Raw genomic sequence first — 13,525 nt, 5'->3', positions numbered from 1 at the left:
AACATCAGGCATTATAATATAATAGATGAGTCAGCTTAGTATTATACCGATAGTCATGTGTGAATTAAAATGCTAATATTCAAATTCAAGGTAAAGTTTGACAAAACAGGTGAGAAAGGAGGCAAATGTGACTCAATACAAGCAGCTGGGAGTGTTACTACAGTATTTAAGATTTACAGTCCACAGTAACCGCAAAATTCATCAAAGTCATGTCGCCATTCCTCAGAAAAATGAGCGAGCCTGTTGACATCCTGGTCAGTGTTTGCGCAGCTCTTCAGACTGAGTGTGATCACAGTATTAACACATCCTGAGTACGCCTTACATACTCTACCTTGCCACTAGTTTAAAAAGCCCCATGCCACTTGTTTTTAAAGTACCACAGCATTACAGCACAATGTCCTGTGGGAAAAAAAGTAAAAATAACAATACAGCCTACGTTAAAGTATAAAAGGATAAAATGGGGTAAAATGACATCAGGTGAAAGAGAAACGTAGCTACACCTTCTGCTACACTTCAAAGTTCTGTAATAAAATAAAACAGCAGCACAGTGATGAAAATAAATAGGTAAAAAATGTCTGAAAAATCTTTAGCTGCAAGCAGCGATTTCTGTTAAATCATGTGCGGAAAGGTTCAGTGACGAAAGGCTCATGTAGAGAACACCAGGTGAATCACGTGGGGGGAAAAGGCTTCATGTGCACAGTTCAGAGTGATGAACAAATAAAATCTTAAAAAAAAGACTGATATACAAAGATGCAAAAGTAACGAGTGACATTTTGGAAATTCAGAAGGCACCAAATGTAGGAAAGAAAGGCTGAAGAATCACTGTGGAGCTACAGGTGTAAAAATTCATTTCTAAATTACTTGTTTCTTCTAGAGGAGGAAGAATGGAGGAAGAGGCACTAGAAGAGTCACAGTGATGCCATCATGTCACAGGTGTTTTAAAGAAGCTTTGGGTTTTCATCAGGCGCTAATGTGACCACTGAGGCAAACATTTTGAATATGACTATGATCACAGCTCAACATCAGCATGCATCAGAAAGCCCCTAAGACTAAAACATGCTTTAAATGTCTGACCTAATTTGACTTTTAAGAGGTATCACAGTTTCAATGTGTCCATGCTTTGTCAGCAGTGCCTCTATTCAGAGTATCTGGCGGATTTCTGACTAACTAGATGGAAATTTAAAGGGGAACGCCACCTAAATTCAGAATTCCAATATGTTATTTCCATGGCCTTGGAAAGTTTGATCAATATTTGTGGACATGAGCTGCTCTCTCTCAAAGCAAGAAACCACAGAAGTCTCAAACATGTGATGTCATAGGGTATTAGGTCTGGAGCTGCTCCACAGACAACGAATGGGAGCCTGATTTTGAGGACTCACAGTATGTGTGTTTACTTTTTTATAGCCAAACAAGCTTTAATCTACTGTAGTGTTCTCAATTCTGAAACAGAAAATGTACCCATATACTCAGAACATTTCCCCCGCTATTCTCAAGTGTCATCTAGAACATATTTCCCAATTCATTGTCAATGGAGCAGCTCCACACTTCACACCCTCTGAAGTTTGAGTTTTAGCACTTAAACTTCTTGGATTTAGGAGAGAATTGGCGCAATTCCCCTTTGAGTTTGTATCAGCATAGTTTGACGATCATTTTTAATCTAACCTACTTCACAGTGGGCCTGAAACAAGCTCATCTCAGTCTCTGAATTGAATCTAAAATTACATTTGCTGAAGCAACATTCAATTAGCCTTTTTTAAAGGTCTTTGGAATGTCTAACTATTCCTGCTCATGCTCCACAAGTTTCCGTGACCGTGATGTGTAGTTAAAAAAACAAAAAACTAGGGAATGTTCTACATATTGACCCCAAAATGATGAGAGCAAAGCACAAGTAAAAGTGATTTTGGTGTCCGCACTGATGCATGGCTTCTGATGGATACATGCAAACTCAAAACATTTTTTTTAGAAGAATACATCACATGCAAAATGGCCAGCTGTGTATCAGTCACTCACCACCATCTTTTCTGGATTCTCTGTTCACCGTGGAGGCATGTGAGAAACACAAAGTTTCCTCCACAAATTCAACACACGCTGTGAGTAACTGATACACAAATGGTCATTTTGTGGTGAAGTATCCCTTTAAAAAAAGCACGCACATTTACATAAAACTAAAGTTAAAAGGCATTCAAAGTTTTTCATAATCGTTTGACATCAGACGTTTTTGTCATTTCGAGAACTCGTTTGCCAAGTCATCAGTGATTTGAGAGTCAGTGCTGTTCCATCACACACCGCTTCCTTCAGTCTCTGTGCTGCGTCTATTTGAGACGCTGAATTAGTGTGTGCGTCAGTCCTAGGCTGAGCAGCTGAAGGGTGGACAGCTGGGCTAAGTGAGGGAACGTTTTCAGCAGTTTCTCCCAGGTCAGTTCCAGCAGGCTGGGCACCACCAACCACACTTTGTACAAAGAGCCAGTCCGTCTGTTCCCAGACATGTTGACGACACCACCGTGGACGTACATGCAGCCAGCCTGAAGGAGAGAGACAATGCAGATATTAGAGCTTCAACAATTCTGCAAAAATACTTTTTTTTAATGAAAACTCTCAAATATTCTCTAGTTTTAGCTTTGAGGATTTGTGATTCAGTGCAATGTGGATTGGGCAACAGACCAAGGCAGGGGCCTTGGCGGTCCGATCCTCGGTTACAGAAGTTGGCTCTTGGGACATGGAATGTCACCTCTCTGGCGGGGAAGGAGCCGGAGCTTGTGGAAGAGGTTGAGCGCTACCGGCTAGATATAGTCGGCCTCACCTCAACACATAGTTCCGGCTCTGGAACCCTAGTCCTTGAGAGGGGTTGGACTCTCTCCTTCGCTGGAGTTGCTCCGGGTGAGAGGCGGAGGGCCGGGGTGGGCTTTCTGATAGCCCCCAGACTCTTCGCCTGTACGTTGGGGTTTACCCCGGTAGACGAAAGGGTTGCTTCCCTGCGCCTTTGGGTCGGGGAACGGGTCCTGACTGTTGTCTGTGCTTATGCACCGAACAACAGTTCAGAGTACCCACCCTTTTTGGAGTCCCTGGGACGGGTGCTGGACAGTGCCCCGACCGGGGACTCCATTGTTCTGCTGGGGGACTTCAACGCTCACGTGGGCAATGACAGCGGGACCTGGAGGGGCGTGATTGGGAGGAACGGCCTGCCCGATCTGAACCCGAGTGGTGTTCAGTTATTGGACTTCTGTGCGGGTCGCAGTTTGGCCATAACTAACACCATGTTCAAACATAAGGATGTCCATCGGTGCACGTGGCACCAGGACAGCCTAGGTCGCAGGTCAATGATCGACTTTGTAGTTGTATCATTTGACCTGCGGCCATATGTTCTGGACACTCGGGTGAAGAGAGGAGCAGAGCTGTCAACTGATCACCACCTGGTGGTGAGTTGGATCAGATGGTGGGGGAAGACACCACGCAGACCTGGCAGGCCCAAACGAACAGTGAGGGTCTGCTGGGAACGCCTGGCGGAAGAACCTGTCCAGATGATCTTCAACTCCCACCTCCGGGAGAGCTTCGACCGCGTCCCGAGGGCAGAGGGGGACATTGAGTCCGAATGGGCCTTGTTCCGCTCTGCCATTGTTGAGGCGGCAGTTGTGAGCTGTGGCCGCCAGGCCGCTGGGGCCAGTCGCCGCGGTAATCCCCGAACCCGCTGGTGGACACCAGAGGTGAGGGGAGCCGTCAGGCTGAAGAAGGAGGCCTACAGGGCATGGTTGGTCTGTGGGTCTCCGGAAGCAGCTGACGGGTACTGGCAGGCCAAGCGGAGCGCGGCGGCGGCAGTCGTTGAGGCAAAAACTCGGGCGTGGGAGGAGTTCGGTGAGGCCATGGAGGAAGATTATCGATCGGCTCCAAAGAGGTTCTGGCAAACCGTCCGGCGCCTCAGGGGGGGAAGGCGGCAACTTGCTCACACTGTTTACAGTGGGGGCGGGGAGCTGCTGACGTCAACTGGGGACATTGTCGGGCGGTGGAAGGAATACTTTGAGGAGCTCCTCAATCCCACCAACACGTATTCCAGTGAGGAAACAGAGACGGGGGTCTCGAGGGCGGGTCGTCCAATTTCTGGGGCAGAAGTTGCTGAGGTAGTGAAACAACTCCGAGGCGGCAGAGCCCTGGGGGTGGATGAGATTCGTCCTGGATATCTCAAGGCTCTGGATGTTGTAGGGCTGTCCTGGCTGACACGCCTCTGCAACATTGCGTGGACATCGGGAGCAGTGCCTCTGGAATGGCAGACCGGGGTGGTGGTCCCCATTTTCAAGAAAGGGGACCAGAGGGTGTGTTCCAACTACAGGGGGATCACACTCCTCAGCCTACCCGGTAAGGTCTACTCCAGGGTGCTGGAGAAGAGGGTTCGGTCGATAGTTGAACCTCAGATTGAGGAGGAGCAATGTGGTTTTCGTCCCGGACGCGGAACCGTGGACCAGCTCTTTACCCTCGCCAGGGTGCTGGAGGGGGCATGGGAGTTTGCCCAACCAGTCCACATGTGTTTTGTGGATTTGGAGAAGGCTTACGACCGTGTCCCCAGGGGCATCCTGTGGGGGGTGCTCCAGGAGTATGGGGTTGGTGGCCCCTTGCTAAGGGCCATCCAGTCCCTGTACTGAAGGAGCATGAGTCTGGTTCGCGTGACTGGCATTAAGTCGGACCTGTTCCCAGTGAGGGTTGGACTCCGCCAGGGCTGCCCTTTGTCACCCGTTCTGTTCATAACTTTTATGGACAGAATTTCTAGGCGCAGCTGAGTGGTGGAGGGTGTCAGGTTCGGTGACGGGAGGATCTCGTCCCTGCTTTTTGCGGATGACGTGGTCCTCCTAGCTCCATCGAACAGTGACCTCCAGCTCTCGCTGGGGCGGTTCGCAGCCGAGTGTGAAGCGGCTGGGATGAGAATCAGCACCTCCAAGTCTGAGGCCATGGTCCTCAGCCGGAAAAGGGTGGATTGCCCACTCCAGGTCGGGGGGGAGGTCCTTCCTCAGGTGGAGGAGTTTATCTCTTGGGATCTTGTTCACAAGTGAGGGTAGGATGGAGCGGGAGATTGACAGGCGGATTGGGGCGGCGTCAGCAGTGATGCAGGCGCTTAACCGGTCCGTTGTGGTGAAGAGGGAACTTAGCCAGAAAGCGAAGCTCTCAATTTACCGGTCGATCTACGTTCCAACCCTCACCTATGGTCACGAGCTCTGGGTAGTGACCAAAAGAATGAGATTGCGAGTACAAGCGGCCGAAATGAGTTTCCTCCGCAGGGTGGCTGGGCTCAGCCTTAGGGATAGGGTGAGGAGCTCAGACATCCGGGAGGGACTCGGAGTAGAGCCGCTGCTCCTCCACATCGAGAGGAGCCAGTTGAGGTGGTTCGGGCATCTGGTAAGGATGCCTTCCGGACGCCTCCCTTGGGAGGTGTTTCGGGCATGTCCAACCGGGAGGAGACCTCGGGGCCACCCCAGAACACGCTGGAGGGACTACATCACCCGGCTGGCCTGGGAACGCCTCGGGGTTCCCACGGAAGAGCTGATGGAAGTGGCTGGGGAGAGGACTGTCTGGGCTTCTTTGCTGAGGCTGCTGCCCCCGCGACCCGGACTGGATAAGTGGAGGACGACGAGTACGATTTGTGATAGATTTTTTTTCACTATTTTCTGATCTTTTTCAGACTAAACAAGTAATTAGTTAAAGGGAAACTTGTGTATTTTTAACCATGGCCTCATTTTCCCATGTTTGAGTGTCTAAGTGACAAATGGACACTATAGTTTCTAAAACTGGTCCAGTATTGAAGAGACAGCTGCAGCCACAGTGGTGGAAACAGACTGTAATGTAATCCCTACATGCAACTGTGCAGCCTCAATTTACGTCCATTAAAAGTGTTTGTTTTTGCCACTGACAGGCTCAGATTGTTATTGGAAGTGTCCAACGATATTACAGAATTGTTTTTTGTTATTGTGACCAAGTATAGCTCAAGGAGAAGTCTCATATTGAAATCTCACAAGAGTTGACTTGTTGCAGGAGAAACAACAGTGAAAACCTTATACCCTTTTTCCATTGGCACTCTTGGCCGTGCTGACTAAAGTCATGGCACACTGATTTTTGTTTCCATTTTCAGTTTTGATGTGCCGTGCCACACTGAGCCACGCCAGAGATGGACCTTCTCAGGAGTAGGTCCATCTGCCCGCCCTTAAGCAGGTAGCAGTGTTGTCTTGTCAACCACAGCCAACCCCGATGACCCCGACAACCCCCACTGGTGCCAGTGTGTTCTCACTGAATAAGCAGAACTTTGTTAGCAGCTTCTCCTCAATAAAAGCAAGTCTTACAATACAGCAGGGAGGAAGAGTAAAATTAGTAACAGCCACAGTGAGATGCTGATGAAGAGTTGCAGACAACAGGCTCTTACTGCACCTCTGCAAACAGCTCACCTCCAATAGGTAAATTTCTTTTACCTGCCCTGCTGTGGAAAAGCCATGGATCCGCTCTCTGCTTTTAAATGTCATCACTCAAGACAAGCCATCATCAGTTTAAGACACACCTTTCAGATGGTAGCCCTGTTGTAATGGAGATGCAAATCCCTGCCATGCTGGGCCGACAGCCCAAGCCAAGCCAAGCTAAGCCAGCCCATGACTGACAAAAAGGGGTATAAGTGAGTGCTGGAGAGAGGAGTGATGGAAGAGTTTGTGTCGGAGTACAGAAAGCGTAGCTTAGTGTTGTCTCAGAGATTTTCAGTGTCATGGCTGAATATTTAGCTGATTTCTACAACATGGAAAAGTCTGCAATATTTCTAAACTAGACCTCTGCTAGAGCGAGACTTGGTTATACACTACTGATCAGTGAAAGGTAAGGAAAAACGTTTGGTTTCTCCTTAGGGTCAATTAGTAATGTTGTCAGACACTTCTAACAACAATCTGAGCCTGTCAGTGGCAAAAACAAACCCTTTTAGTTGATGTAAACTGTTGGTGCACATTTGCCCGTAGGGATTATTTTGCAGCCTGATTCGCCGCAGTGGCCGTTTGGACTCTCTCAACACTGGATCAGTTTCAAAAATTGTTGTGTCGATTAGTCACTAAAGGTTAAAAAATACCAAAGTTTCCCTTTCACAGAAAAAATAAATCTGCAGATTACCATGATGAAAATAATGTCTGGTCCAGCCCTACAGTAAACCAAACTGCTGTCCATCTCTGTGTAAATGTCTTTTCTCTCCCAGTGCATAAAAGAAATCTGCTAGCCAAGTTACACCTATGTGTTTGAATGATAAGTGACTAACCGGAGTAACTGCTGCACAGTGAAAGTAAGCTGGTTCTGGCATGGCGGCAGGAAGTTTGGTCCACTGGAAAGTCTGCAAGTTGATCTTCCACAGGTCAGATAGGATCGTCTCACCGTTATATCCTCCACATATAAACACCTCTGGAGGCAGAGACAAAGAGAGACATTGTTAGAACAAACATTTCAGACATGTGTGTCCTGATAGTGCTGTGTGAAACACTTCTTACCATCCTTGACCTGCACACAGCTGTGACAACGGCGGGCAGCAGGATATCCTGTCATGATAATAAAGTAAATTCAGTGTGTGGTGTTCAAATATTTTATTCAACAAAAGAAAAGGTAAACTTGGATCACAAACCTATTTTTTCATGGGGTTTGGTGACTATTTCTTCCCAGTAATTTGTCTCCAAGTTATATGCGTGGATCTGATGAAGACAAACAGTATTATAAATGAAGGAGTTATACACAGTTTATCTGTCATATTTTGTCTTAGTGCTTGTTCCTCTCACCTTGTCCAGAGGATATGACGTCCAGGAGGTCCCACCTCCTAAAATATATATTCTCTGTCCATCGTGAGCTAGTTCATGTCTGTACCTGTAAATTAATGCATTTATGTTCACTCCATTTTAATTAATATTCTGGGAATTCAATATGAGTCACATATACTGTAGATGTTAAAGGGAGAGTTCCCCCAAAAATGAAAAATACATACTTTTTCTATTACCTGTAGTTCTATTCAGCAATCTAGATAGTTTTGGTGTGAGATGATGAGTGTTAGTGATAGGATCAGACCGTTGTCAAGCTGTTGTCAAGAGTTATGAGTTGAGTGTTGGAGATATGGGACTTAGAGATGTGTGCCCTCTCTCAGACATCTCTACAGTCGATATCTCCAACACTTGGCAACTTGCACCAAAACAATCTAGATTGATTAGAATAGTACTAAAAAGGTAAGAGGAAAAATATGTATGTTTGATTTTGGGATGAACTGTCCCTTTAACAGTGCGCCTGCTGTCTAACCTCTCCTCAGGTAGATCTGAGGGTGCGTTGCTGGGTTTGAGGTGGGTCCACTCTCTTGTGGTCAGGTCCAGCCTGTGCAGGTCGGTGCTGTAAAGGTAGCCTGTTGTCCCGCCAAACACATAGAGGTAGCCATTTATGATGACCATCGCCTGGAAATGGAGAATACTTAGGTGATTACTGGTGGAATACACAGCCACATATAACAGTCGAAAAGTAACGAATAAATGATGACACAGAACAACATTAGAGGACTTAAAACATAAATCTGTTACCTGTCCGTAGATCTTGTTGGGTTTCTTCCCTCTACAGTTGAGCAGGTTCCATCGTTTGTACTGAACGTTACAAACATGAACGTCATTGCCGTTGTTTTCACCAAATGGAATCCCAGTGCCACCAAATACAAGCAAGTTGTTGCCATGTAAGACAGCTGAGGGCGAAAGAGGCATGGACACACTCAGTCTCCATAAATGTTCAATATCTTATTCAAAATCCCAAATAAGGTTGGTTAAAGTCTACACACGGGACTATTTCACTCCCTCAATATTTAAGTTGGGGTTTGTCATCCTGCATCATCAGAACCCACGTGGGGAAATGAATTCTGGTGACTGACAGAAGTTAATGCAGCAGCACTTTAATGCCTCTAAAGTGTTTTTATTTATGTTCTTTGGTTTCACAAAGAGCTCATAAAAAAATAATTGATAGTAAGCGCTATCAGTGGGATATGGCTAGACTGCAAATTAACTGCATGTTATGAATAATGACTAAAAGAAGGCGTCTTGTACAGTAATGATTCGGGTCTACATACTGTGGGATCACTCTCTTTTTAATGGACTTAATGAACAGACAAAATACACAGAGTCGGACACAATGATGGCAGCTTTTTAAATCAGAGAAAAACCCCTCACTGACGTGCATATGTGTCACCATGGTTATATGTATGCATTAGGTTATTGTAAATTCATGGCATTTATCAGGATCAATCACAAGATCTTGGACAGATTTCAGAATCAGCAGATGGATTTATTATTGGTTTAGCTGCTGAAATCATGCTAAAATAACATCTGCTATCATTAAGTCCTGTGGTTGGTTTGTTTTCTTTCACCCCACAAACAAACTGCACCAGAGTCCATTTGGAAGCGGACAGAGACCCACCATTTTGAGCGGTTTTGGTTCGGCTGTTTGGTCTGCACCAAGGTTCAATTGACAGCTTTCACACCAGCCCAAATGAACCGTACTAACTGCGCAAATGGACCTGAGTTCGTTTAAACCAAACCAAGCACCCAAAGTCTATAACACACATTGTAAAAAGGTAGAAATGAGCCACTGACAACGTATGGGGATCACATTTAACATTGAAAAAAAGGTTTTGCAAATGTTTCATGGCGTAGAAGTGTTTTTTTCTTTCAGCCATAACTTCAGTCTCACTCATCAGAACCAACTGAGACAGTGTGTGTTTGACTTTAAGTCACTGAAAAAATCAGGCTCCTGCAGAGAGCTGACTGTAATCTGGTTACTGCAGTGCATGTAAGCGCACTGATTGTTTGCAGAGTGTCAACAGCTTACACAGAGGGTATTAAAGCTGTTCTGTGGAGTCTTCTTGTCAACAAGCAAAGTCTCTGTTTACAATCAGTGTTACTCAATACAACTCACTGTGCGGACCTTCAGCTCTAATAACCACGCTGAATAATTGGCTTCATCATAAAACATTTGAAAAGCAGAAGTTTGAAAGCAGCATTGTTTACATATTAGGCATTGGCAGTATTCTTCTTCTCTGCCTTTGTTGGTGCATTGCAGTGTTTCTTGGTGCATCACTTGGCAGGAATGTCATAAATTTTGTTGCCCCGTAAACCTATTAGGGATCAAAAACTCCATAGTTTACCCTCAAATAAGACCAGCAGGTGGGTGCAAAATGAAGGGCAGCACATCAATCCTTACCTGACATGGAGGCCAGCTCTGTGGGCATGTAACCCTCTGTGCGAACCTGCTGCCAGGTGGCTGTGGCAAAATGGAACCGCCAAAGCTCCCTGAAGAGAGGGTAGTCTTCATTCTCTGACCCGCCTGCCTCCTCAAAGTCTGGGTTGTAGCCTCCAAACACGTACAGGTTGGTGCTGTCTGCAACACAGCGGTGGCCGCTACGGGCAGGAGGTACACAGTGTCCTGTGGGAGGAACAGGTTCAAGACAGGCAGAACGTGGGAGCTCCTGATGTAGATGGAAATGAGATGGTGTAATGAAAGAACATCTTAAAGCATAAATATCAGATGACACACGTGCATCTAACACTCATGCATTTAACAGGAGCGGGATCACTCAGTCACTGTCTGTTATCTTTCTCCTTCTCTGAGGTAAAACATTGTGATGGGGAGCTCATGTACTTTCAGTACCTTCTCTCAGAAACCTGTTGGGGATCCGCAGGTTGGGGCAGGAAGGGGAGAAGATGCGCCGAGCCTGAAGCCACCGTGCCCGCTTCTTGGAGCCTGTCAATCGGTCACCATACAAGAGGAGAAAAGACAGAAAGACAGAGATACGTACTGTCAATGTACTGCCTATTTGTCAGAGGCTGGACTAATGATGCTACTGAAATAGCACTGAAATTCTTGGGGTGGCACACCAAAACCAAAAGCCAGTACTGAATTTCAGGAATTCTCTTATGCTGTTGAACTATATTGTCCATTTAAAAACGATGTCAATATGAAGAGTAAAGGAATTGCATACTGGTATACTTTGGTTTTTTTATTTTACAGTTAATGTCACTAATTATCTGATGTGCATTGACTAATACCAGCACAGGTAACACTTTAAGTTGTACAGAAATCCTGTTTTGATGTGGATCAAAATGGCTGTTTGTCCTTTTTCTTAAAAAAGACAAATATACAGAATTAATTTAAAGGAGCACATTGATTGTAAGACACAAAACATTTACTGGGAACAGGCCTTCTCAAGTATAGGGGAGACTTGTTGGTACCCACAGAACCTGTTTTCAATCAGATATCTTGAGGCTGAGAGTTCAAGGGACCCCTTCCCCCTTCTTTTTCTTGCCTGTGCCCTTGTGTATCACAAGGAAAATATATAAAAAGGAACAGTCACAGCGACAGTGACAGTGTTCGAAGAGCCAGACTTTTGCGTCAGTTCTATTGGAGTCAGTGGAACAGGCACTGCAACCTACACTTTAGTCCATCATATCTTTGTCTTTATCTTTCCAGATTAAAAAACACACATCACGTAATGCTTTCTGATGTTTTTTTTTTTTTATCTGAATAAATGCATTTGTTTTCCATGTTAGTGGTCTGCAAACAGATCATGGCTATATCCAGCAGAGGCAGAGATGCAGCTGCTACACAGAACACATTTAAAAACGTCAGTAAGCATCAGGTAATGTGGGTTTTTTGATGTGGTATAAGGATTTTCTCATCAAAGTTGAAACAACAAAGATATGATGGGTTAAAGTGTCAGTTTTATTGACTCCAATGGAACTAACACCAAAGTCTGGCTTCTTGAATGCCGTCACTGTCATTGTGACGGTTCCTTATTTTAGATTTTCCTTGGTGTATCGGTCTGTAAGTGTCTCTTTCACTGTGGCTGGTGCTCTGCTGCTCCATCAGAGCCCAGAGTACTCCCGCACTCTGAGAGTGTGGAGCAATTAATAACCAAACAATCTAATAATGGCCTAGCTTCACAAATAGACACAAAGTGACGATGTTTATTTGATTTGTGGCGGGCGGCCACAAAACTCTGGAGTTATTTAGCCTGCTTCTCAACAGACTATGACGACATGGTGGGTACCAATGGATGCCTTAGATTGTCTTGTTTTACAGGGAACAACTACCGTCATGTTGGCTTAAAAGAAAGAGCCAAAACCCCTTTAAAGATAGTAATATTGACCTGCAAGAGGGGAACCATGCCCCTCAAACCCACCCTTGGGAGCTCCACTGTAGAAAACTGACTCATTTTTGAGAGTCTCTGGTTAAAATGTTTATCATCAGAGCTAATAGACTAGATACAATAATGAGTGGCGCTCTGGGAGTCAAAACTGTTTTTATATATATTTTCAATCTTTTAATTTAGCTTATAGTTAATGGTTATGACATGTAATGTTTGTATTGGCACACATTGTTGAGTTGAAGGCTGTCAGACACATCAAACATGCAGAGATTTACTTTTATAAACTTACTTTTGTCTGTAAGAGATGAATATCTAATAGTATCAGTGAGGTAAGGCTAATGGTAACCGTTGAGCTCTGTGTTATCAGCAGTGTCCCCTCCAGGAAGCTAAAGCTTGTCTCCCTCTCTCTTTCTATCAGTCTGCCATATTTAAATCCCCAGTAAATGATATAACTATTACAGTAGCTCTGTATACCTGCTGGGTGTTCATTCACCCATTAATTTCTGCGGGCTTCCGTAGCAGCGTTAGCTAGCTGTGGCCTGTGTGCTGCAGCGGTTCACACCACATCGCTAACTCTGAGACAAACCTCACACAGCTGAGTCACAAAGACACAAATAAACGATGACTAATGTTAGCTAGATTAATCTTCAGCTTCACTGTTTGCTCTGCTGACTGTACCGGGCTGCCTGTCCCTGCAGAGCACTGGGTTTTGTTTACAGACCTGAGTCGCGGATCGAGGGCCTCCACGACAGCTTCTCAAACTTATTGAGCTGGCTGAAGGTTCCGTCATATTCGGCCGACGACATCTCGAGAGGGAGCCGCACAGACAGGGTTCACACCCGGACCTGGACCTGGACCGAAACCCGCTGCAGTTCAACCACACGAAGTGGCATGAGCCCGCGAGCTGCAGCAGTCACACCAAAATAAAGAAATAAGCCAACCGTCCCCACCTGCTGCTGCCCGCGACGTCACAGCCAGCTGGCCTCAACTGACCAATCAGAGGAGGAGGGGCTGCATGTTGCGTTCAAGTGTCACATGCTGATGTTTACATGCTTAAAACACTGCAGTGGCCCTACATGTTTGGTTTTTAATTGAAAATTAATTCTTTTTTACACAAAACAAGGCATAGAGTCCACAAGAAGAACACTGTATTTCAAGGCACGTTAGGTAAGAAGGATAAATAATTAAAAACAAAAAAAAAATGTGGTATTCATGGACAGGATCTTAAGGTGCAGCCAGGGGGAGGAAGGAGTCCAGTTTGGGGACCTCAGAATTGCATCTCTGCTTTTTGCAGATAATGTGGTTCCGTTGGCTTCATCACACCGTGACCTCCAGCAGGCACTGGGGTGGTTTGCAGCTGAGTGTGAA

The 13,525-nt window shown here is 45.6% G+C and overlaps 1 protein-coding gene across 1 annotated transcript; it reads right to left on the bottom strand.

Annotated features, from left to right (window-relative positions):
* Positions 1-671: 671 nt before the first annotated feature.
* Positions 672-13,094, bottom strand: LOC117262466 (kelch domain-containing protein 10-like). The gene is made up of 10 exons (XM_033635450.2): positions 12,879-13,094; positions 10,660-10,752; positions 10,213-10,434; positions 8,550-8,704; positions 8,278-8,426; positions 7,770-7,854; positions 7,619-7,685; positions 7,488-7,535; positions 7,262-7,401; positions 672-2,522 (listed from the first exon to the last, which is right to left on the bottom strand). The coding sequence occupies exons 1-10, from the start codon at positions 12,961-12,963 to the stop codon at positions 2,313-2,315; spliced, it is 1,254 nt and encodes a 417-aa protein (XP_033491341.2). The 5' UTR covers positions 12,964-13,094; the 3' UTR covers positions 672-2,312.
* Between the last annotated feature and the right edge of the window lie 431 nt (positions 13,095-13,525).

Source organism: Epinephelus lanceolatus, chromosome 5 (genome assembly GCF_041903045.1).
Source record: "Epinephelus lanceolatus isolate andai-2023 chromosome 5, ASM4190304v1, whole genome shotgun sequence".
Classification (NCBI taxonomy): Eukaryota; Metazoa; Chordata; class Actinopteri; order Perciformes; family Serranidae; genus Epinephelus; species Epinephelus lanceolatus.
The sequence above is the reverse complement of the archived record's forward strand: the minus strand, read 5'-3'. Positions and strand labels throughout refer to the sequence as shown.